The sequence below is a fragment of the Eleutherodactylus coqui genome, chromosome 8, assembly GCF_035609145.1.
Source record: "Eleutherodactylus coqui strain aEleCoq1 chromosome 8, aEleCoq1.hap1, whole genome shotgun sequence".
Classification (NCBI taxonomy): Eukaryota; Metazoa; Chordata; class Amphibia; order Anura; family Eleutherodactylidae; genus Eleutherodactylus; species Eleutherodactylus coqui.
The window spans coordinates 144,695,122-144,719,878 of record NC_089844.1 but is presented as its reverse complement, the minus strand read 5'-3'; the positions used below and the strand labels follow the sequence as shown (position 1 = coordinate 144,719,878).

The 24,757-nt window shown below is 43.4% G+C and overlaps 1 protein-coding gene across 3 annotated transcripts in view; it reads left to right on the top strand.

Moving 5' to 3' along the window:
• The window catches only part of LOC136576956 (uncharacterized), a 79,859-nt gene that overhangs the window by 12,489 nt on the left and 42,613 nt on the right, over positions 1 to 24,757 (top strand). For 2 of the 3 annotated variants that reach the window (XM_066576621.1, XM_066576619.1), the window contains exons 8-20: positions 3,395 to 3,568; positions 3,683 to 3,894; positions 5,179 to 5,276; positions 6,988 to 7,085; positions 11,336 to 11,518; positions 11,889 to 11,942; positions 15,342 to 15,532; positions 16,277 to 16,365; positions 16,484 to 16,596; positions 18,323 to 18,490; positions 19,143 to 19,345; positions 23,474 to 23,574; positions 23,781 to 23,893. In XM_066576621.1, coding sequence (XP_066432718.1) covers positions 3,395 to 3,568; positions 3,683 to 3,894; positions 5,179 to 5,276; positions 6,988 to 7,085; positions 11,336 to 11,518; positions 11,889 to 11,942; positions 15,342 to 15,532; positions 16,277 to 16,365; positions 16,484 to 16,596; positions 18,323 to 18,490; positions 19,143 to 19,345; positions 23,474 to 23,574; positions 23,781 to 23,893 — 1,797 coding nt within the window. The remainder of the gene's footprint in view (positions 1 to 3,394; positions 3,569 to 3,682; positions 3,895 to 5,178; positions 5,277 to 6,987; positions 7,086 to 11,335; positions 11,519 to 11,888; positions 11,943 to 15,341; positions 15,533 to 16,276; positions 16,366 to 16,483; positions 16,597 to 18,322; positions 18,491 to 19,142; positions 19,346 to 23,473; positions 23,575 to 23,780; positions 23,894 to 24,757) is intronic. The other variant, XM_066576620.1, reaches the window with a different exon arrangement.

Below are 24,757 nucleotides of genomic sequence, written 5' to 3'. Positions count from 1 at the left end.
TAACGAATTTATCTAGGGGTACGATGACTTTTTTGACTTCACAGTTTTTGAATGAATCTAAGCCAAGCAGAAGGAAAAAATTATGATTTTCATTTTTTTGGCAATTAAAACTGTTTTTTTTTGTACAGTGTACATAGGAATGAAGACGTTCACCCCAAAATGGATCTCCCCGTTTGTCCCGTGTTCAGAAACATACCCCTTGTGGCCCTAATCTACTTAAAGCAAACATGGTTAGGCCTATAATGGAAGGAGCACCCGTTGGATTTCAGGGTACAACGGAATAAATTCCAGGCCCCATTGCCCACTTTCAGAGCCATTTAGCGGCCAAAACGATAGAGAACCCCCACAAATGACCCCATTTTGAAAACTAGACCCCTTAACAATTTCATCTAGGGGTGTACTGCGTATTTTGATCCCACAGTATTTGAATAAATCTAAGCAAAGCAGAATGGAAAAATTACGATTTTCATTTTTTTTGCAATTTTGTCAATTTAAAAACTGTTTTTTTTGTACAGTGTACATAGGAATGAAGACATTCACCCCAAAATGGATACCCCAGTTTGTCCCGTGTTCAGAAACATACCCATTGTGGCCCTAATCTACTTACAGGACACATGGATAGGCCCATAATGGAGGGAATGCCCGCTGGATTTCAGGGTACAACTGAATAAATTCCAGGCCCCATTGCCCACTTATACGGAAAAAAAAATTGACTTTCTAAAAATACCCCACCCCCCCGTTATCCCCATTTTTTGGCATTCCCTAAATATTAGATAAAAGTAATAATATAAACTGCGTTTTATGTCCAAAGACAGGGGTAATTACGGAGGCTGGTTGGGATGGGCACATGGGGCAAGAAAACCGGGTATCCCCCCTCCTCTCTCGCTTGGGGGTATTTTGTGACCTCAGCGGTGGGGATGGGGTGTAAAAAGTGGTGCTGTGAGGCTTTTTAATCTTGCTGAGGTGCAGCGGTCTCACACAGAAGGCACTCAACAAGCTGCTCCTGGAACTGCATGAAGGCGAGCGTTCCCGGGGCTTCTTGTAAATTACGGATTACAGGTAGCGATCTAAATAACGCCAGGCTCTCACGGCCGTATGCAGTATCCGCTTACGGAGGCCTGCAGCGAATTCCAGCTGTGAGCCCGGCTGTGTCCCTGCGTACGGCCGCATAATGTACTGCGCATAACTGCCTACTCAAACAGACGATCATGCGCAGTACACCGTTTTTTGTTTATATTTCCCGCGCCGTCGCTTAGAGATGACCCGGGTACCTGCAGCCCGTACACAATGTGTTTGCATATGGGCTGCGAGTATATTCGCGGTCATAGAGCACAATGGGCTTTAGGTCGCGGATATCCGCGGTAAAATATAGCATGCCGTGTTCTGTTTCTGCGAGTGGATTATGTAATTCCGACCCGCTAATTAGGGGGAATTGTGTAATCCAATGCATGCGATTGATCTGTGGATTACCGCTGATCAAGCGCATGCAGAACCCATAATTCCTCTCTAGTCATACGTGACCGGCCTAATGTTATATGGCTAATTTATCACGTGACCGGGGACCGCTCAACGAGGCCTCTGGTCACTGCTCCAAGCACTCAGCGACCGTTGGTCGCTGAGAGCAAGGAGATTTAAAATTTCCTGGGCTTCCCGGCTCCTGCGAATGTGTCTGGCATTTTGCCGGCGGGCGCATGCGCAGCAGCCGGAAGGGTCCATGGAGGATAATCGCATCTGGATTCAAATGCGGAAGCCTCTGAGAAGATGTTGCATCTCCCCTCACCGATTGCATTGGTGAGGGGAGATGAAACTGCCACTTTTTTTAAGAACTTTTACGTGATCGGACATTATATGCATTGGATAACGGCGATCACGTGACCAGTAACCGCATACCGCGGCTCCCTGTGACATCTCCAGGCTCTTGGCTACCTTTGGTAGCCAGCTGCAGGGAGATTTTAAATTTCTTGGGCAATCTTTCACTTTTGCGCATGCGTCCGCCATCATGCTGACGGGCGCATGCGCAGAAGCTGGGGTAAGGTCCACGGATCAACATCCCACCAGGGAACAAATCCGGGACCTTGGGTACGTAATTTCATCCCCCCTTACAGATACGATCCGTAAGGGGAGATGAAACTTTATCTTTTGAAACTTTTTTTTAACTTTTTAGTTTTTTTTTTTTTTTTACTTTTTAACTTTATATGATCACCGTTATCCGATGGATAACGGTGATCATATGACTGGAAACCGCATACAGCAGTCCCCAGTCATATCTCCCTGCACTCGGCTATCTGTGACAGCCGGGTGCAGGGAGATTTTGAATTTGCCGGGCTCGCCGGCCTTCTGCGCATACGTGCCACATCGGCGCATGCGCAGAAGCCAGCGGAGGGTCCCGACACCGGCCAGAGGACATGGAGGAAAGAGGGTGAGTATTTTCACCTCCCCTCATGGATCCGATCCATGAGGGAAGGTGAAGCTTTTCTTTCTTTTACTTTTTTCTTCACTTTTCCGCGATCGCCATTATCCATTGGATAACGGTGATCGCGGTACCGGGGACCGCTCACCGTGGTCCCCACTGACGTCTCCTGCCTGCCGGCTACCTACAGGAGCCGGGAGCCAGGAGATTCTAAATTTCCCGGGCCGCTGACGTAATGCCGCCTGGCGCGCATGCGCAGAACGCCGGCTTCGGGGCCCAGAGGACCAGGCGAGCGGGGAGCAGTGCGGCTGACCCGGGTGAGTAATTTCAACTGCCCTGATGGATCCGATCCATCAGGGCAGCTGAATCTTTAACTTTTTTTGCACTTTTTAAAACTTTTATGCGATCGGCGCTATTGGATAGCGCCAATCGCATTGCCGGGGGGGGGGGGGTGTCCCCGCAGCCCGTGATGACAGCTCCATGCTGTCAGCTACTTGTGGGCACCGACAGCATGGAGCTGTCACGTCCAGAGCCCGAGGGGCTTTATTCTCTGCAAGACACATGTTTTTACGTCCTCAGAGAATAAAGCCCACTTCGGGAGGACGTAGAAACACTATGGGCTGGTCGTTAAGGGGTTAATATACAGTATAGTGTTTAAATAACAGTGCCGCAAAATGTAAATATCCACATACAGTTCTCAACTAATACCAACCCACAGAGACCATATAAAAGCTCCATACACAGAGGAGTGTGATACAAATGCTATACAATTTATGGTGGTAGCAAGCTTAGGGTGCAAAATCATTTGCCACACCCCTTTTGGGGTAGTTATTGTGCAGGTCGCACACCCCTGAGGCTGGCACTGCCTCCAGGAATGACGGATGATTGCATGGGGATTCTCAGGCTGCAGTCTCAAAAGGAGTTTACTTCATAGGACACCCCTATAACGCCAAGTGCATTGACCATCCTTTTTTTGTTCCCTAGTTTGGATCTTTGTATAAACTTAACATAGACCAGATTATGGGTGTTATCAAAGACTGCAGATTATTCGATTCTGCATCTCCCGAAAACTATATGGAACGCACTAAGCTTCTGATCGCTGACATAAGAAGTAAAGGATTTACCTACTGTGGAGAATTTTTGCAGCAAGCAAACGTGGTAAGTGATGTTTTGTAGGACAACACAATGAATTCTACCCACGTGAAATCTTGCTATGTTCATCCATTTTGAATATTACGCTATAATGTGTCTCTTTTTCTTCCTTCTTCACAGTATTATGGCCCTATACCCAACGAATATGTCCAATCCTCGCTATTAAATGAGTCTATGGACGTGCTTTTAGATCGGTATAAAATACTTGACTCTTCCATCCTCACTGAATGGTTCACGCAAAAGCTGCAAATTTGTCTGCCTTCGATGACTCCTGATCTGTTTTCACGGCTGACCTACGTTTTGGTGGGAGGCTGCGCCAACATGAGAATCATGTAGGTAACATTTCACTTGACGTAGAAAGGTTGTAGAACATAACATGAGGTGTCAAACACATCAGGCATAGTTTCATCTTAAGCCACTTACAGGTTTTGTGCAAGGAAATTATTAGTTTTAAGCCTTCCTGGTTGATAGAAGACAAAGGTCCAGCAAGCTTTACTTCTGACTTCTTGACCCTAAGAAACACAAACCCCAAATCCATAAGGCAGTTCACATTAATGGCATGCACTGGGCGCAATGACTTTTAGCCTCATAATATGGACACCATACCAGAGCTTTAATAAAAAGTGAAGAGAACACATCCATATGGAGACTTTCAAGGGAGCATTAAAGGGGTTGCATCGAACCAGAAATAAAACGTCCCTGGGTCCAGCACCGCTCCTGTCCAAGGGTTATCTGGTGTTGTAGTTCAGTTCCATTTAAGGCTGACTTCACATGGGTGTATCTGCGGATGCAAAACTTGTGCATGCAGTGAATAGAACCTCTTGATTTCAATGGGTATTTGCATATTTTTAATGCGTGCTTTTTTTCAAACTTACGAAAATCACGTTTTTTCAGTAGTAAAGATAGAAAAATCAAACTTGCGCAAAACTCGCATTTTCATGCCAGAGCATTGTATTATTTTTAATACAGCTGATGAAGGCCAATTTGACTTTCAATTGGGCGGTTTCAGACAGGTGCCATGTGGAGGCATCCGGTAAAAAAGTGTTATTTTTGCAATGGCAATGTATTGGTGACAAATACCAATAAGTGAAGTAGCCATCAGCTTTGAAGAGGGCTCACCATGTTTTGGCCTACCAACAATGGGCTTGGTTTTATGCATCGCACTTATAGCTCATCAATTGAATATAACATCCGGGCTAACGGCTGAGATACAATTTGCCAACAGGGGGATTTATAAAGTTAATTGCAGAGTCTTCTGGAGCATCGGGCAATTCTTGTGCTGACACCAGACACCGGGTCCCTTTGGGTGGCCATGCACACCTTGGCAATCTCAGGGGGCCTCCAAAAAATACCCTATATTATAATCTGCCACTAAAGTGAAGTTGGAAGATTTTTAGAGTGGCGAAGCTCTAAGTGAAATCTAAAAAGTGGTTATAGTAACAGCATGTTAAGGGGTATTTCAGCTTCAGCAAAAAAAAAGTTCTACAATTTTCCAAGATCTCTGCTTGCTGTTCTTAAAAATGTCATTGTTTACTTCCGTGGGATACACGTCGGTCCACGGTCATGTGCTTAGCACACCTATTATAAAACAAATGTTTCTTGTGTTTCCCCTTTAGTGTTGATGGATGTAACGAGGTCTTTAGGTTCATGGATGATAAAGCAAAGACTGCTGTTGCAAACTGGATCACAAATATGTTTTCAAATGATGCAGATCGTAAGTGACCTTACTTAAAGAAGATGTCCCATTTATTTCATCTCACTATTGTGTATTTGATCTCAAGCGGAGATAACGGTTTTATAAGTTTTTTTACAATGTTGTATCTGTTTTGCTTTTCTTAAGCCTTCTAGAGGGCAGCCATAGTGGACGCACATTCTTCCCTCCTGTTTTGTCTGCATAGGCAGTACAGCGGGTGTGTTTGCTTTATGACTACTGCCATGAATAGCTGTTAATGGACAGAAGAGTATTGGCAGATTGATACAGCCTCCAGGAAATGATAAAGTATAGCTCCTCCCTCAGAGACGAGAGAGTAACAGGGGATCTACATGCAGGCTCTTATATGTGTTTATAGAGTACAGTATTACTATAGTGCCTTCTTCAGTCTTCCAGCAATACAACAGAGCTATCATTAAAGGAGTGTTCCCATCTCAGCTAAACATGGCCGTGATAGGAACACCACGAGATGTCCGGGCTGAGCTATGCAGTTTCTGTAACTCCCATAGAAGTCAGTGGGAGTTACGCAAACAGTGTAGCACACAGTATACTGCGCTGTATCTGCAGCTCCTGAGTTATGAAAATAGTGTAGCTTGCTGTGCTACGCTGTTTGCTTAACTTTCATTGCGTTCTCTGGGAGTTACAGAAACAGCATAGCGTTGGGTATTTGGCTATTTCCATCCACCAGACCACCCCCAGCCACCACGTTCAAGAAAGCCAAGGGCTGTGGGGGCCCTAACGTATAATGGTTGTGGGTTCCAAATGGGGGACCCGAAACTATTTGACTTTTATGGCATAGCTTGTGGATATGCCATAAATCTGAGTTGGGAACATCCCTTTAACTCTCACCCCCTAATGATAACGTGCTGACCCTGCCTTCTAATGATTTTAATGACTCTGCTGACCATGTCCCCTATCAATGAGATGTCTCTACTGACCTTGTACTCTAATGATGCAATGACTCTGTTGACCCTATCCTCTAATGATGAGTTGCCTCTGCTGACCCTGCCCTCTAATGATGAGATAACTCTGCTCACCCTTACCTCTAATATTGAGATATCTCTGCTGACCATGCCCTCTAATGATGCAATGACTCTGTTGACCCTATCCTCTAATGATGAGTTGCCTCTGCTGACCCTGCCCTCTAATGATGTGATGACTCTGTTGACCCTATCCTCTAATGAGGAGTTGCCTCTGCTGACCCTGCCCTCTAATGATGAGATAACTCTGCTGACCCTTTCCTCTAATATTGAGATATCTCCGCTGACCATGCCCTCTAATGATGCGATGACTCTGCTGACCCTTTCCTCTAATAATGAGAGGTCTCTGCTGACCCTGCCCTCTAATGATGAGATAACTCTGCTGACCCTATCCTCTAATGATGAGTTGCCTCTGCTGACCCTGCCCTCTAATGATGAGATAACTCTGCTGACCCTTTCCTCTAATGATGAGATATCTCTGCTGACCATGCCCTCTAATGATGCGATGACTCTGCTGACCCTGCCCTCTAATGATGAGATAACTCTGCTGACCCTTTCCTCTAATGATGAGATATCTCTGCTGACCATGCCCTCTAATGATGCAATGACTCTGCTGACCCTTTCCTCTAATAATGAGAGGTCTCTGCTGACCCTGTTCTCTAATTATAATAAGATGGCTGATGGCCCTGTGTCTTTACTAAATAACGTAAGTTTCCATACTTCTCTTTTTACAGAATGTATGACCGATAAATCGCTAACTGACAACTGCCAACAGTTTTTGGGATTTGTGAACATGTCTAGGATATACGAACTAAGGCCTACATTCAGTGTGGTAAGAACTTCAGATAGATAAAAAGTCTCCATGCAATGACGACTAATTCAGTACCAAAACATTTATAGGATGCCTAAGCTTTTATAGAATACTATCAACAGTCAATGTTTGGTCCAATGGTCTGAAAATGTAGTTTCAACTGAAAATTTTCAAGGCATCCTACACTTACCATCAAATTAATTGAGCCTCTTTCCTATTGCATAAAGGAAATCCATGACTGTGATATCGTCATAGATTAGGTATGCTTTACTGTACAAGCAGTGAGACCATAAAATTTACTGCTCCACAATCTTGTCATGGGTGCTTTGAACAAGTTCAAAGGGGGTTTAGATGCCTTTTGTGAAAGTTATAATATTGCAAATCAGGGTACTCACACCTATACTGCACAAACAATCGTGTGAAATGGCAATTTTTCATGTGCAGAAGATCTGAGCTTCATGCGCGTGAAAATCACCTATTTACTGGAGCAGCTGCTCCAGGAGGAGAGAGAGAAGAACCCCACAGGGCTTCAGGATTTCCCTGTAGCAGGGAGTGGGACAGAGAGCGGGGCTATGGGGGATTAACACATATTCACGCTTTCTCTCTCCCTGCTATGGGTTAGTCCCCCATAGCCCCGCTCTCCCTGCTCTAAGGGATTAACCCATAGCCCCACTCTGTCTCTCCCTGCTATGGGTTAATCTCCCGTAGCAGCACTTTGTCTCTCCCTGCTTAGGGAGGATTAACCCATAGTCCCGCTCTCTCTTTCTATTCTGGGGGTCCCTGAGGGATATCCCCATAGTGCAGAGAGAGGGGGCGGGACTAGAGAGAGGGGAAGGGGCTATAGGGCTTCTAACAGAAATTCCCCATATCAAAGATAAAGGGGGCAGGGCTAGAGGGTGGATCCCTCTAGCGCTACCCCTCCTCCCACGACCTGTAATCTAGCCCCCCTCTCGCTCCCTGTTATAGGGAAATCCCTTGGAAAGAGAGGTGGAGGGTGTCCCCTACTGCCCCTCACTGCTGGGGAATTGCCCAGCAGCAGGGCTGGAGGAATATTTTGCTGCTTATGTGCTGCCAAGTAGCTTATTTCAAATGTCCTTTTGTAAATTCCTGTTAGTCCCAGCAGGGATTAAAAGAATCCTTGTGGGGCATCCCCTCATGCCCGCAGGGACTAACAGGAGTTTACAGCTGGACATTTAAAATGTGCTTCTGGGCAGCAGGTTATAAATGTCCTGCTGTAAGCAGCGGGGAATCTGCTTTTCCTGCGCAGGTCAGGTCCTATCTTTTCACGCAGTATGGACCTTAGATGTGGGCATTGTAGCCACACATGTCCTATCTTTAGCAGGTGTGAGCATTTTATGCTTCTAAAATTCTTTCATGTGAGCACTTCTATAGGAAACAATTGGTTCCTATAGAAGCGCTTTCTGTGCGCACCTCTCATACGCTTAGATAGCGCTCGTGTGAAAGAGGCCTAATTGTCATATTTGGAGACTAGAAGGAATTTGTCCCCTGATATGGGGCAATTTGCCTTCCTTTAGAAAAACACTGCATGGTTGTCTGTTGGACCTGATGGAACTGTGTCTTTTAACTGGTGTTGGTCTTAGTTTCATTAGGCCCAACAAATGAAATAATTCTGATGGTTCTCCGCCCATCTATGCAGAACATGCGCACATCCACTTGTATTTACATTGTAAGACTATAACACAGGATGCATCTTAAAGGGGTTGTCCCGCACCCCAAACTAATTTTTTTCCCCCCATGAATGCCCTGTAGAGGAGAAGCATCACACACAGCAGCCTTTCCCATAAAAAACAATATTTTCCTCACCTTTTTATTCCTTTTCTTCCCCTTATAAAGCTTGCCTGAAGAACTTTTTAAAGATGGCACCGCTGGGTAGTTCCCATCATGCACTGCTGCCTCTCTCTCCTCAGCGTGCGCGCTCCCGATGATGCCGGTCACATGACTGGAGGACCGGCGTCATGGAGATGCAGGCTTCACTGCTGTGAATGGAGCCGGCAGCCGGCCGGCTCCATTCACAGCAATGAGAGGGCAGTGCGATCTCCTGCTACTGCTGTGAGAGCTGTAGCAGGAGATTCGTTCATCTCCCCGACATGTCTCCTCATTACTGGACACTGAGACAACAGTGTCACAGCCTCCAGTGACGAGGGGACATGCTGGGGAGATGAAAGTAGCACCAAGCATGACACACACACATGCCCCCCCCTCACAGTGCCCACACACAGTGCCCCCTCCACTGCCCACACACATGCCCCCCCTCACAGTGCCCCCTTCACTCTGCCCCCCCACAGTCCCCGCCCCTCCAGTGCGCCCCCCCCCCCGTAGTCCCCCCTTCAGTGTCCTAACACAATGCACCCCCAAAGTGCCCACACACAGTGCACCCCCCCATAATGACCTCCCCACAGTGCCCTCCACAGTACACCCCCTCAGTGCCCCCACCACACACATGCCCCTCCACAGTGCACCCCCCACAATGCCCCCACCACAGTTCCCCACTTCAGTGTCACCCACCACAATGCCCTCCCACAGTCCCCCCCAAAGTGCACTCTTGCATCCACCTCCGCCAGAAGTCTATGCGAAAGCACATCCACCTCCGCCAGAAGTCTATGTGACTGCACACCCACCTCCGCCAGAAGTCTATGTGACCGCACACCCACCCCACAAAAAGTCTATGTGACCGCACACCCACCCCACAAAAAGTCTATGTGACCGCACACCCACCCCGCAAGAAGTCTATGTGACAACATATCCACCTCCGCCAGAAGTCTATCTCCCCCCCGCTAAGTGACAACCCACGCCCGACTCCTGCACCCCCCCTCCGCAAAGTGACAGCCCGCGTCCGATTAGCGCCCCCCCCCCGCAAAGTGACAGCCCGAGCCCGACTCCTGATCAACCCCCCCCAGCCACAAATGACAGGCCGCCCCCCTCCCACAGCCCAACCACACCCCCTTCTCATTGACTTACCCAGCCCAGAAGGAAGGTCCGCTGGGGGAAGCTACTCCTCTTCTGTCTGCCGGAGCCAGGGGAAGCCAGGTGAAGATTGCGCATGCGCCTGCATCAGGCGCGTTCACAGGGATCTGAGCAGCCAGAAGAAGAGCGCCTGCGCGACTGATGTGAGAAGACCGACTGATGGGAGAAGAGCCAAGGAATGGTTGGAGCCAAGGCAACGGGCAGGTAAATATAGGGGGGGGGGGCACCGGATCAGGTAAGTATATATCTTCTGTATGGCGTATTTACAAAGCACACATTATATTACAAAGTGCTTTGTAATAGCCATACAGAAGTATATAGATCCATTTGTCACGGTGGGACAACCCCTTTAAGGTCTAATAGGTTATTTGTGCATCATCTTGTAGACACTAGTGTCTTTTTAAGGACTCCATAACCAGTTCCACATAGGGTTGAATTCAGCTGGACATTTGAGGTCCATTGTTGTGCCCGAGATGGGGTCCATCATAGGATCTTCTGATACTCTGATTGGCTCAACTTTGTAACAAAGTTAATGTCCTTATGTTTTCAGATTGTCCTTTTATAAAATGTACCCAAATTTTCAACAAGTTTTCTAAAACATACCAGGTTCTCGTTACCCTCTCATTTTCTGCTGTTTGCACCCTGCCTCTTGTTTTTAAGTTCTAATTTTCAGGTAATCTTCCCCATGTTTCTGCTACCCTGCTGTTTGCAATCCACTTTCAGGCAGGGAGCATGTCACAGGTATGCCATTCTGCTACTAGTTCATTGTCCTGTACTCCTTTCCCCTTACTTCCAATGCTGTATTGCGCGGTCTCTGGTCCAATAAGCAGGAAAGCAGTATCTGCTGTTCCAGAATGATTATAGAAGTATGACATCAGAGACATTCAGGCCAAATGATTAGTAAACCCAGAGTAATATGCATGCACATGCTATAACATCAAGAGAAGCAGAAAATGTGGAGATTGCTTACACTGTGTATGTCAGCCTGTGAGTGCAGGGAAGTGAGCCTGTGGCAGTAGCCTCTCCCCAAAAGCTAAGAAAATGTCCCAATGTCCCAGTTACCACAGAAGCTCAATACTTAACAACAGGCATTGGATTGCAGAGGATCTGGAAGGGATATTCCTAGTGGCAGCCATTTCATCCTTGATTTACAGTAATAAAACAAAAACATGTAATAAACGTATATTATAAGATTGATAACACACACAGGCTAATAAATGAGCATAAGTTGTCTGAAAAGTTAGTGCCCCTTTAATGATCTTTCAATTTTGTTTCCTTTTTTACAGACAGGGATGAGCTTGGATGGATTTAATGGTGGGCAGTTTGCTGCAATAGTAATGAATGAAAAAGGCGCACTTAGCAATATAGAAACCTGTAGACCAATGTTTACAAGCATGAAGCAGAGACGGAATGCTGGGGAAGAGTTGGAAAGGTTCTGGTTTGGGCTTAATATGATGATGAAATTACAGGTAATAATTGGAAGTCATTGTGTTGTGTCATTTAATTGTACAAATGCCATTTCAGCCTTACTGGGCAATCCTTTCTCTGTCTAAACCATTGGTGGTAACTAACAGCAAATACAAAAACAGAGATGAGTGTGCAAAGGATTGTGGGCGATTTCACCCTTTGCATCAACAAACATAAAAAATAATAGAAAAATATTACAGTAAACACCTATATGATTATAACCAAGAAAACAGAGCAATAGGGTAGAATGCTGCTCTACCATTGTAGCATATGAGGGTTGCAGCAGGCTTACTGCAGTTTGCCATTGAGCACAATAATAAGCACCTTTATAGTTGAAAAAAAAAACAACCTCCAAATACTGCCTTTTGATAGGAAAGAAGAAATCAAACACCTCCCACAGGGAGACGAAGGAGGTCTCTTTCCCAGGTAAGAGGTGGTCTCATCAGCTGTTTATCATCAGGTGTTACATGGGGCCCTATGTTTCTCTATTAGTTCTTTTGTATTGTATCTATATTGGAGTTACAGTAATACAAAAGAATGCATTTATGACTGTCTTACCTTGTAAAGAGATTTCCTTCCAGCAAGAGGGTAGCAGGGAAAAGGTTTCTTAATACCCTTTGAGCTGATGAAGGCCCCATTGTGGTTCCTAAAAATCAGATTATCTATATTTTGTGTATTGGTCATTGGATTAATATTCATATTATAAACTGTCTTAACAGTAGCAACAATTATGATTGATATAAGGGTAAGGTATCTAGAGCCTCAACCAGCCCTGCACCTTCTTGATGCCAAGGAATGTTCTCCACATCTCAGAACGATGCCATGCAATTACTCCAAATGTTTGATCTCACAATAATTATTGGTCAACTTTTGATCAGTTATTGTTGACAAACATGGTTTGGGATTGTGCCTTCATCATAAACAAAGCAATCATCCCAAAGAGAGACTCGTTTGCAATAATTACAATCAACCTCTGAAAATTAATGCATGCATTATTTATAAGGAGTAATCCCATCATCCTGATAGTATAATTGGCTCTTACTGTTTAACCTGTTTGACTGGGTCCATTGTTATGGTTAACTTTACAACTAACTGGTATCATGGGCTTGACTGGGGTTTCACTGGTGAAAACTGTTTATACAAGTACTTAAGACATCTAAACGACATATTATACAAAATAAACATTACAACAGATATAGATAACAAGTAAGCCCCTAACACCAATCTCTGCTTCTAAGCATTGGCTTAACGTTTAACACAAACCTGTTCTGTATTAATTAGGAGCTGTATAACAAATATGTAAAGTTTAACAAAGCCAGTAAAATAGGTGGCTAAACCTAATGGCCATAATGAGTTTGTGGCCCCAGAGGTCACGTAGAAATCAGCATTTTATCCAATATACTTCTGTATTGGTCCTTAATATTCACACTACTCTCCACATGGTAATGTCTCTTTGGTTTCCATACCACATTGACTTCACAGCAGACTGAGGCTTTATATACAGCTATCTGACCTTTTTTAGGCTGCCTGTCCACGGGCGTTTTTGCATTGCGTTCTCCGCAGCGATAATCCGGCCACGGGGAATGCAGTGCATGCTTTCCATAGCGTTACTATGAAAAGCGCAGCCTCCCTGCCCACGAGCGGAGAATCATAGTGATTCTTCGCTCGCATGCGGCAAATCGCAGCATGCTGCGAATTGCCACGATTCTCCATGTGGTGAGCCTATCTGTCAGATAGGCTCATCGCGGAGATCTGTCACCTGGCTCCTGCTCCCCGGCAGCAACGCCCGTGGACAGGCAGCCTTAAGGGATGAAAACTGTGCAGTTCTCATTCTGTCAACTGTAAATGCCTGAGCTATCTTAGTAAAATACAATAGTTTAAGAGGGGACTAGATGTCTTTCTAGAGCGCTACGATATTACAGGATATAGACACAAAGTGACCAGCGGGGTTGTTGATCCGAGTCTTGGCGTCAGGTAGGAACTCAAACGTTGATCCAGGGATTATTCTGACTGCCATATGGAGTTGGGAAGGTATTTTTTTCCTCCAAATGAGCTACACTGGCTCATTGGGTTTTTTTTTCTTCGCCTTCCTCTGGACCAACAAGGGGTTGAAACAGACTGAACTAGAAGGACATTGTCTTCATTCAGCCTAACATACTATGTTACTATGTAATAGGAAAATACATATACAAAAAGTGGATGTACCTTCAAAATAACTTTTTGAACAGTTAAACACTCCCTCAGTGGCTCATTTCATTGAGCCATGGCTCAGAAAGCTTAACTAGCTGGCAAATCTCTAACTTTAGGGAGCTGCATTAAAGGGGTTACAAGAGATCAGCCAAAAAGGTCCCACCAAAAATTTCTTGATGTCATATTTTTCTGGGGCTCCAAACCCAGGTTTTGAAGCATAGCTTGCTCTTACCGTCAGCTTCATTTTTCGAGTATTTTAGTCAATGGAAAAGAAGCCAGTAATGCAACACCCGATAGACTTCAGGGTAGGCACAATAGACCCTAGTAGACCCTAGTAAAATGTAGGGGGTCATACGATAATTTGGAGGAGCTACTTGTTCAATGCAGACTAATAATGCAATACACTCACAAAACCCAGGCCAGATTGGGGAGGAGTGACTGCAAACAAACATTCTGCACATGTGAACGGATACCAAAGACACCATCCACTGATAGGTGTGCCACACCGTACAGGAGTGCGCCCCCTACTGGCAAAGCAGCGGATCGCCCTGTATCTCCACAGTGGGTCACACTGGCTGACATCATTTTACTAGAGTCCACGGTGATTGTGCCCGGCCTGCAGTCTATCAGGTGTTGCATGACTGGCTTCTTTTTCAGTGAATAATGTCCTTATTTTTTCTCTCACCTGTGTTATTTTTTTTTTCCATTTTTCGAGTAGATTTGACCTGCTTTTTTAGTTGTTTTTTTTTTTTTTTTATAATTAGAACATCTAAAGATATAAAATGAACCGGTTAAGTGTTACACACAACTGTCCACTTGGCATGCGGTGCTATCTATGGGCTCTTGCTAGAACTGGCTATTCTGACTTCAGTATTGGTACATATGGATTTTGGAGCAAACATAATTCTTATTGCCTGGTGAGAAAGGATTGTCTGAGTAACTATGAAAAGGCAGAATAAAGAGTCGGCACAAGAATCCCCAACGCGAATTCTCTTAGGGACTTTTTGTTGCATTGTCCCTAATAGGAAAATGTTTATAACTGAAGGTACTTGTGTTATGGTGGGTAATCCAATGCTTGATGCAAGCTGGTGAGGGTACAGTCCCCTTTATGATTTGGATTTTAATGCTAACACATACTGTATTGCAATAGATTTGTTAAAGTGTATTGAGAGATGCTGTTCATTTACGTGTTTACGGCAACTTAACAGCAATGCTCCAGCGTGACGTTAGTGTGTGTGTCAATGCAGACACAGATACATGCCTAATACATTACTACACACATTCACGCTGTACATGTAAACATGTATACACACACTTGTACGCTAACACACGCACACTCTCATGCATACGTACACCCATATGCACCCACACTCATACGTACTCACACATTCTGAAGGCGCTCACAAACTTTCTAGACATCCCAGAGGATAATGGCTCCCAACCTATTTTCTCTGGAGTCGGATGATTGCACTTCAGTGAATCCACATTTGTGTGTGGTATATAGTTTAACACGTATCTCGGTGAGACCCCAACTAGCTCTTTTATTACATGACCAGTAAAAAATTATTCACATATCTTCAGGTTTGTAGAAAAAAATGTGTATTTTCATCAAACACATTTCTCTCTTCCGTGTAGTTCTCCGTATGGACTATGGAGGTGAAATACTTTATGCTGAAGGAAACAATGGATGTGATCGGATCCACACTTATCACAGCAGATCAATGCACTATTTGGGTTGACAGATTCACCTATGTGTTATATTTGTTTGACGAAGGAATCTTTGCCCAATTTCCACTGAACATGGATTGTGGCAGCAGAAAAGTTTTGTAAGTGATGCTTATTATAATAAGTTATTGCTTATAAGGTTTTTTGTTATTGTTTACTTATCCACATATCTCAGATTTATATTAGAAATCATAGGGCATCATCCATCTAATTAGATATAATCAGAAACAAAATGCCAGGAGAGGCCTGTATAATCTGTGCCCCCCACCCGCACCCCTCTTACCAGGTCTAGCCTCAGCTTCTTGCTAGTATTGTAGTGACTTGCAGAAGACGACTCCCATCTATGAAGAAGAGGGATTTCTCCACCATGAGTTGGACCCCATAGCAACAGGAGGGATATTTATATTGTTCGAAAAGCAGAAGGTTTCTTCCAGCACTCATATGTAATTAAAAACAAACGTTTTATTATAGAACCTTTAAAAGCATCTCCATGGAAGCAGAAAAGTAAAAAGGGGAAAGCTTTTCCATGTTTCAGGCCTCACAAACTGGGCTCTTGCTCATAATTGACTATTTATATGGTTTATATATACACTCTATGGAGCTTTATAGGGTATCTTCTCAGGATTTAAGGAAAAGAAAGTGCTGCAATACAAGGATGTAGCATTGGGGGTCAAGAAGTAGTAGTTACACCTGGGCTTTAGAGCCTGAGATGGCCCAAGGGCCCATCCACCACATGGTAGGTAGGGGCCCCGTTACAGACCTTGCTTTAGCACAGATGTGACTGACCTGTTTAGTGTGAGTTGGTACATAAACCTTGAAGTAAAATGCTTCTTGTCCTTTTACAGTGTAAACGCTCTGAGAGATAAGTTTCCCGAAGCTACTCTAGAAAGCAAGCAAGCTGTCTTTATGTTCATATCCACGTCTGTGGAAAACAGTAAGTCAACCGTACCAGCTGATGGTATAAAAATACAAGTATTGACCCCATTTTCAATCATCCCCCGTGCCGTGATGCTCTAGGATTAATATTTGTTTTTGTTGTATTCTTCATGCAGAATGCTACGAGTCAGAGAACAGCACTGAGAGCTATATGCAGAATGCCTGGGGAGGTTACAGCGGTATGGCAGCTTATGCACAGCTAGGCTATGGCTTTTCTAGATTTAATCCCGTAAGTGTTGATGTATATGGCCAGCATGGTGAGATGCAAAAAGTTCATGAGAATTCCACAAATATTCTCCAAATTAACCCCTTGGGGACGAAGGCTGTTTGCACCTTAATGACCAACTAATTTTTCAGTTTTTTTTCATCGTCGCATTACGGCGCTATAACTGTTTAAGTTTTCCGTCCACGCGGCCATGTGAGGGCTTGTTTTCAGTGGGACAAGTTGTATTTTTAATGGCATCACTTTTGGGTACATATAATGTATTGTATAACTTTTATTTATTTTTTTTTTAGGGGGAAAAAAGAAATTCTACCATTTGCTTTTTGTATTTCATTTTTACGGCGTTCACTGCACAAAATAAATAATGCGATGACCTTATTCTCCGGGTCAGCACGGTTCTGGCGATACCAAGTTTATACAGTTTTTTTGTTTTGCTATTTTTGTACACAAAATAACACTTTTTAAAAAAAAATTTGCTTTAGCGTTGCTGCATTCAAGCAGCCATCGCATTTTAATTTTTCCATTAACGGAGCTCTGTGAGGGCTTGGTTTTGCAGGATGAACTATAGTTTCCTTTTATCCAATTTTTGGTAACATATAACATTTTGATTGCTTTTTATTTTTTTTTAGAGGCAAGATTAACAAAATATGCAATTCTGGCATGGTTTTCTACTTTTAACGGAGCTCCCTGTGCAGTAGAAATAATATGTTAAATTAATTCTGCAGACTCATACAATAATGTCAATAACAAATTTATGTAGGAGTTTTTTGCAACTTTTTCACATTTAAAAAAAAGAAGGATTTTTGTTTATCACTGCTTTCAAAGTCCTCTAACATTTTTCTTTCTCTTTGCTGTGAAAGGGTTTTTTTTTGGATAAGTTGTACTTTTTAAGGGCACCATTTATTGATCCATGCACCGTTTTGATCACTTCCTATTCCGTTTTTTGTAAATTAGTTATTTTCACCATGTTTTTTGTATTTTTTTTTCATGACATGCGCTGTACGGGTTAAATAATGTACTAACCTTTATCTTGGGATGATTATGAACACAGCGATACAACATGTGATCTTTATTTCTTTTTACATAGTAAGGGCTCATGCTTATGACCGTGTTTTTACCGAGTATTACGTGTACGTTGCACTGCCTCATGATACGCGATGAATGGAGTCAATGAAAGCTAATGGACTTTCATTGATGCATGCACATCTGCGTGAAGACACTGCGTATCGATATACATGAGAAATAGATCGCAGCATGCTCTATTTCTCTGTGGACCACGCCATATACCTTGGTATAAGCAGCATATGAAAGGCTGTACATACGCAATACAAAAAAAGTCACATTGCATTTGTCTGTACGCGGTGCCGGGAGACCCAATGTTTATAAAATTGGTAAAATGTGTTGTAAAGGGTTAAACGCCAGCGATCCAAAATTTCTTCGGTCCCCAGTGTTAGAACAAGTGCCCAGCTGTCATCCAACAACCGAGCACCCGCTCCCCCTAACACGGGAGTCCCGCCCCAAGCTTCTAATGCAGCCACCGTCAAAAGACATATGGGAGGTCGTGAAGGGGTTAAATAAGATTTAGACTTTTTTGGACCTAGAGCTTTGCTTATTTTAATTTGTGATTAAACTGTCTGACTGAAGGAGTGAACACATTGTATGCAAGTCATTATAGTTCTTCCTTTTAATGGACTTATGGAGTATTGTTTCCAAATTTCTGTTTTTCTTGTAGATGGTGATTCTCCCTATATTTACCGATGTTCAGTTGGGATACATGATGGTTGTTTACAAAGTGTATCAGAATGTAGAGTACGCTAAAAATGTTATAGAAGACTTGAAGACCCGTTCATTTGAGAGTGTGCTAATGTGTTTTGGAACCTTCACAAAAACAGCCGAGTCGGTAGGTTACACAGCAATACTCTTTATGACTTTAAAGGGCAGCAGAACTGGGCATCATTAAAGGGAACCTGTCATCAGTTTTTTGGCCATAAAGCCACTGACATTTTGCTTTTCCACTTGTTCAATGCTTGACTGGAATGTTTTTGAAAAAAAACAACGGAGTTAGATTTAGCCTGAAAACTTACTGTTAACACATTGCGCCCTGTATGCGCCTGTTTTGAGCACTTGGGCGGTGCTGCTGGCTCTCTAAGTCATTGCGTCGCGGCTGTATCCATGCCCAGTCTGCTTCTTTGAGACCTCTCAAAGCTCCTGATGTCAGCAATTAAAGATGTTATACGAAAGCTTAGCTAGCCATTATGGCCATTAAATTGCTCCCCAATGTAGCAATTAATGATTCAGACGAAAACCCCGCCAGAAATAGCATTCTACAGTCAGGGTCCAAGGAAATGTGTCACAGGATCTCTTTTGACGCTGCTAAATGGCATCAAAGTGCAAAAGGGCAAGTGGACAGATATTTTATAGTTCCATGCCACTTATAGTAGGTACAATAGTGTCTTCTAGTCTTGCATTACTATGGTATCGCTATATTGTCCTAATGGGGTCTTGAATATCAAGAATGAATTTAACAGATGTTTTTGTTCGGTTTTCTTCAGCAAGGTGGAATCAGTATGAACAAACCTGCAGGAGAGATACTACTTGGCGGTTTCTTCACCATGGCAAGCAACAAAATAAAAACATACAATGCAACTCAAAAAAGAGAATTCATAGAATCCAACATTTTCTACCTCATACCTTACTTCACTATGGAGACTTTGGAGATGCTTGATATCTCTGACTGTGACGCACTGGAGGAGATGTAAGTGATGTGAAGGCTGTATGTTTAGAACTGTTACACAGAAACGAGAAACTAAGGTTATAGTGTAATGCAAGCATAGAATTTACTCATACATGGTACATAAAGTCATGTGACCATACTATATATGTGGCCCTATTAACAGACATATATATCATTGAAGGGCCATGTCTCATTACTTTCAGTCATTTTTTTTAGTTCAACTTTACTCAAGAACCCTATTGAGGCAGAAATCCTCAAAACTGCATCTGCTATAGGGCTAATATAAATCGGAGGGAGATTAGAACCAATAAAGTGGATACAATGCAGGGCTATAATCTGAAAAAAAACATGGCTGCTTTCTTCCAAAAATGCTGTCATACCCGTCGACTGGTTGTGTTTGGTATTGCAGCTCAGATACAGAAAGAACTGATCCAGGGTGATAAACAAATTTCTAAACACAAATAGCAGCAATATTAGTCCAAAATGCTCAATTCGCCATAAAATTGACTTCTTATTGGCCCTTAATTAGATACAATGCTGTTGTTTACAAAATGATGTGATTTAAAACCACTAGGTGACGAATCACTGAGGCAGGAGGATAAATAAAGAAAATGGAATATATTCAGTGGAATGATCCCTTAAAATGTAACTTTTATTTAATTAATTAAAATATGGTGCCCCATACACATAACGAGAAAGACAAGACAACATAAAGAAGGATATGGATTGCTGGTTATGTGCCTCTATGGATGTGCAGGCAACCTGATTTATCAATCAACCAGATCCAAATATCACTAAGAAAATACTGGCAGTTTAAAGAAGCCAGCTTCCAAACTTCTAAGGGTTAGGAAAAGTCCATTTACAAGTTTCGTATTTATAGAGATACAGGTTTACTAGCGAAATACTGGCAGTTTAGAATTGCCAGCTTATAGACTACTAAGGGTAAAACGAGTCTATTAGTAAGTTTCGTATTCTAGAGATTCTGGTTCAAATTCAGGTTCAACGCGTTTCTGTCAGTTGTATGACTCATCAGGAACCAATTCTTTATGCGGTAAGTACTGGATATTACTATGATCAAAGTAGTGCAATAAGAATATACGTGTTGTTTTTCTCAAAATTATTCGTCGCACTAACCCCAAAGAAAATATAATGAACTAGCAATAGGATGCTGATGTATCCTTCCCTTTAAGCTACAATAGGAGATGAGGCCTGGAGTTAGACACACTTTAGATAAAGGTAGTGGTCTAATCCTATGAGGTAAGAGCCCCAAAGAGTACACTAATTCCTTCAGTACTCTACAGAGTACTAAGGCCCCGCACTAGGACCTAATAAAAGTCCAAAAAATCTCCTATAAATCCCTGCCTAACTCTATAGAAATAGCCTAAAAAATGATTGAAAGAGCCTAGATACTCCAATGTGAGTATAAGGCAAAGGATAAGAGGTCTGTTCTAGAGATAATAGCACTAATAGAGAAAGATAGTGACCCTATTAAAATGCTAGGAGCAAAAGCCCCTTAGAGAGGTAGAGATATAAGGTGTAGCAGTATCTCTAGCCCTGATGGTAGGAGATTTTTTGGACTTTTATTAGGTCCTAGTGCGGGGCCTTAGTACTCTGTAGAGTACTGAAGGAATTAGTGTACTCTTTGGGGCTCTTACCTTATAGGATTAGACCACTACCTTTATCTAAAGTGTGTCTAACTCCAGGCCTCATCTCCTATTGTAGCTTAAAGGGAAGGATACATCAGCATCCTATTGCTAGTTCATTATATTTTCTTTGGGGTTAGTGCGACGAATAATTTTGAGAAAAACAACACGTATATTCTTATTGCACTACTTTGATCATAGTAATATCCAGTACTTACCACATAAATAATTGGTTCCTGATGAGTCATACAACTGACAGAAACGCGTTGAACCTGAATTTGAACCAGAATCTCTAGAATACGAAACTTACTAATAGACTCGTTTTACCCTTAGTAGTCTATAAGCTGGCAATTCTAAACTGCCAGTATTTCGCTAGTAAACCTGTATCTCTATAAATACGAAACTTGTAAATGGACTTTTCCTAACCCTTAGAAGTTTGGAAGCTGGCTTCTCTAAACTGCCAGTATTTTCTTAGTGATATTTGGATCTGGTTGATTGATAAATCAAGTTGCCTGCACATCCATAGAGGCACATAACCAGCAATCCATATCCTTCTTTATGTTGTCTTGTCTTTCTCGTTATGTGTATGGGGCACCATATTTTAATTAATTAAATAAAAGTTACATTTTAAGGGATCATTCCAGTGAATAAAAACCACTAGGTGGCAGCAAAGTGCATTAGATACATATTGGAGACTCCTCCCTCATCAGTAGTGTCTCAGTTACAAGCTAGTATAATGTAACTTCATAAACCAAGGGAATCTGCCCCTGTCTGCCCCCGCCCCCTGAAGATGCAGTGAAACATGTTGGGGTTGGGGTGGTTTAATATTTGGCTTTTAAAGGGGTTGTACCAAGATTACAAATTCTCTAATTTGATAACTTGCTGATCAGCTGGGGTCTCACAGCTGAGATCCTAGTCGTTCTCAAGAACGAGGGTCTAGTGCCCCCCTCTACTTGTTACTGTGGGGTCGCTTCTCCACCAACAGTGACGGCACTGGCCAAGCATGTGCGGGCGGCGCTCCATTCATTTAAGCTTGCTTGTGGTTCCATTAAAAGTGAAGGGAGTTTTAGTGTGCTTGTGCAACCAACACTCCCTTCAGTTTCCTCCTCACTACAGGGGATGCAGAAACCCTGTAGTAAAAAGGATGGAGGGGGGTGGGGGGGTGGGGGGTTTGCACAGGATCTCCGTTGTCCAGATCGGAAGGGGTCTCAGTGGAATAACTTGTAATCTTGGTACAACCCCTTTAATTAGCTAGATAGGGCAGAGCTCAGCTATGCTATTAGAATCATGCTTACTAGGCAGCGATTTCCTGGGCTTATGAAGTTACATTATACAGTAAGGCTGGGTTCCCACATGCCGGATTCCCGATGGAAATCTAGCGGTTTGGCCGCAGCGAAAAACCGCGAGATTTCCACCAGTAGAAGCGCTGATTCAAAACCCGTGGCACTTAGCCACGAGTTTTGAAGCGGTCTGGCCGCTCGCTCTTCTGCTGCGGCCAGCGCTCCCATAGAGGAGACCTCGACCGCAGCTGAAGAAGAAGAAAGATAATCATGCTGCGGACAGCGAATCCGCGCGGCAGCGCCGGTTTCTGCAAGCTTTGCCGCAGCGGATTCATCGTCCTCTGTGGACGAGATTTCTGAGAAATCTAGTCCACATGGCTGGCTAATTCCAAAATTAGCGTCCGCAGGTGGATCTGCTGCAGCGAAATTCTGGACGGAATTTCTGCAGCAAATCCGCCCCATGTGAACCCAGCCTAATAGCTTGCATCTCAGAAACTACTGATGAGTCTTTAATATTTATCTAATGCACTTTGCTGCCACCTAGTGGTTTTAAATCTCATCAGGGCGGCAGAGATGGCTTCATCTGATTGATTCACACTGGGAGTTTGTCATCTTAGTACAGAATAGTACTGCTAACTGGACTGCGGCTGTAATCACTATCATCAACTACAGTGGAATCAGCGTGGGAAACAAGATAATCGTGTGTAGTCGGCGAGGTTTAGCAGTCAGAAGATGTGAGAGGAGAATACTACGCTGTCTGAGATGCATCTGCAGGGGATTATGGGAAATGTAGCTGAAGCAGTATACAGGAAGGTTGCAAATAGGATGTAAACTGTGCACAGGGGATTCCTTAGAATGAAGAGCAGAAAGTCAGGAGGAAAGATCATGGATGGACTTACTATAGTACAGTGTGATGATTTATGGTTATTTGGAAATTCGACTTTGGTCTTGGACAGCCCTTTAATTCTGAAATAATAGGGAGTTATGTCTTAGAGTGAATGGTAAATTATGGATTTATCTTGTTGCTTTTTGCTATTGTAGCTCATTGACTTCAATGGAGCTGAGGTGCAATACCTAACACAACCAATGAACAGGAGTGGCGCTATTTCTGAAAGAAAACAGCTATGGTTTTCTATTTCTGTACAACCCTTTTAATTTAGGTGGCTGCCTTGCTTTCATGGAACACTGTTCTTTGACCCTCATGTCTTTTCTTTTGTTCTTTTCAGGGTAATACCATTAAACGAACAATTCTCTAGCATGAGTGATGAAACCAAAAGCATGGTGGCAAACTGGATTCTTCAACGTCTCCAAGATAAAAACCTCCAAGGTAAATGTTGTGGTGAATTACTATCTCCAAACGGCATGTTGTGTTAGTGGAACATTCACATATCAGCTATAGCGCACCTTCCAGACTCTTGGGCTGAACATTTTTGTTGGCATATCTTTGTGGTTGCGATCATTTGGAAGAGCTAAATGCAAAAAAATTCTAACTGTTTATATAAGTTGCTCACTGTTGGGTTTGATATCTTTCAGGATGTGTCAGAAGTTCAGATACAGCAGAAGAATGGAAGAACCGTGTGTGCATGCAATTCTTTAATGATATGGAAATGGAGACTGTGTTTCAGGTTTATCCAACTTTTAACGCAGTAAGTCATTCTGCTGTAATAATAATGGATTACAGACGGGGCAAATTTTACCTTGATTGTGATAGCATGGCTCAGAACGTTCTCTTATCGTAACCCAATGAAAGCCAAAAGCGATTCAAAGTGTAAATAAACCTCCCTGATAGCACGGAACACTGTGATATCACATCGCACTATGGGTCAAGCTAAAGAGTAATCTATCTGTTAAGGGTGGGTTCACACGAGCGTGTATTTACAACATTGCATTCCCTATGGTGTGTGCACATGTCCGTACTTTTCAGGTGCGTGCCTGTAAAGATAGGACATGCGTCCACCATTGGGAATGCACGCATTGTTTTCAATGGAGCCGCAGCGGCTCCATTGAAAACAATCGTCTGCCGGCACCCTGCATTCTTTTTCAGGGAAGTGCTTTACATCTAAGCGCTTCCCTGAAAAAGAAACATTTTAGTGTTAAAAAAAAACAAACAAAAAAAAACTTACCTCTCCACCGCTGCCGTGACCCCCTCGGGCATGACGAACAGATCCTGCTGTGGCACCCCGTCAATGGATTTCAGGGAAAGGCTTTAAACATAAGCCCTTCCCTGAAAATCCAAGAAAAGTAGTGTTAAAAAAATAAAGTGTTGTCCCTGGCTCTGTAGTTCTCAGCTATCAGCAGCCGGGGATTTAAAATCCCCGCCTGCTAGTAGCTCTAATTGTGATTGGCTGAGCGCTTCAGCCAAGCAGAATCAGAGCTACCAGCAGGCGGGGATTTTAAATCTCCGGCTGCTGATAGCTGAGAACTATAGAGCCGGGGACAGCGCCAGAAGTCGCCGCTGAGCCCAGTGGCCGTCAATGGCTTTTCAGGGTAGGGCTTCGTAAGCCCTTCCC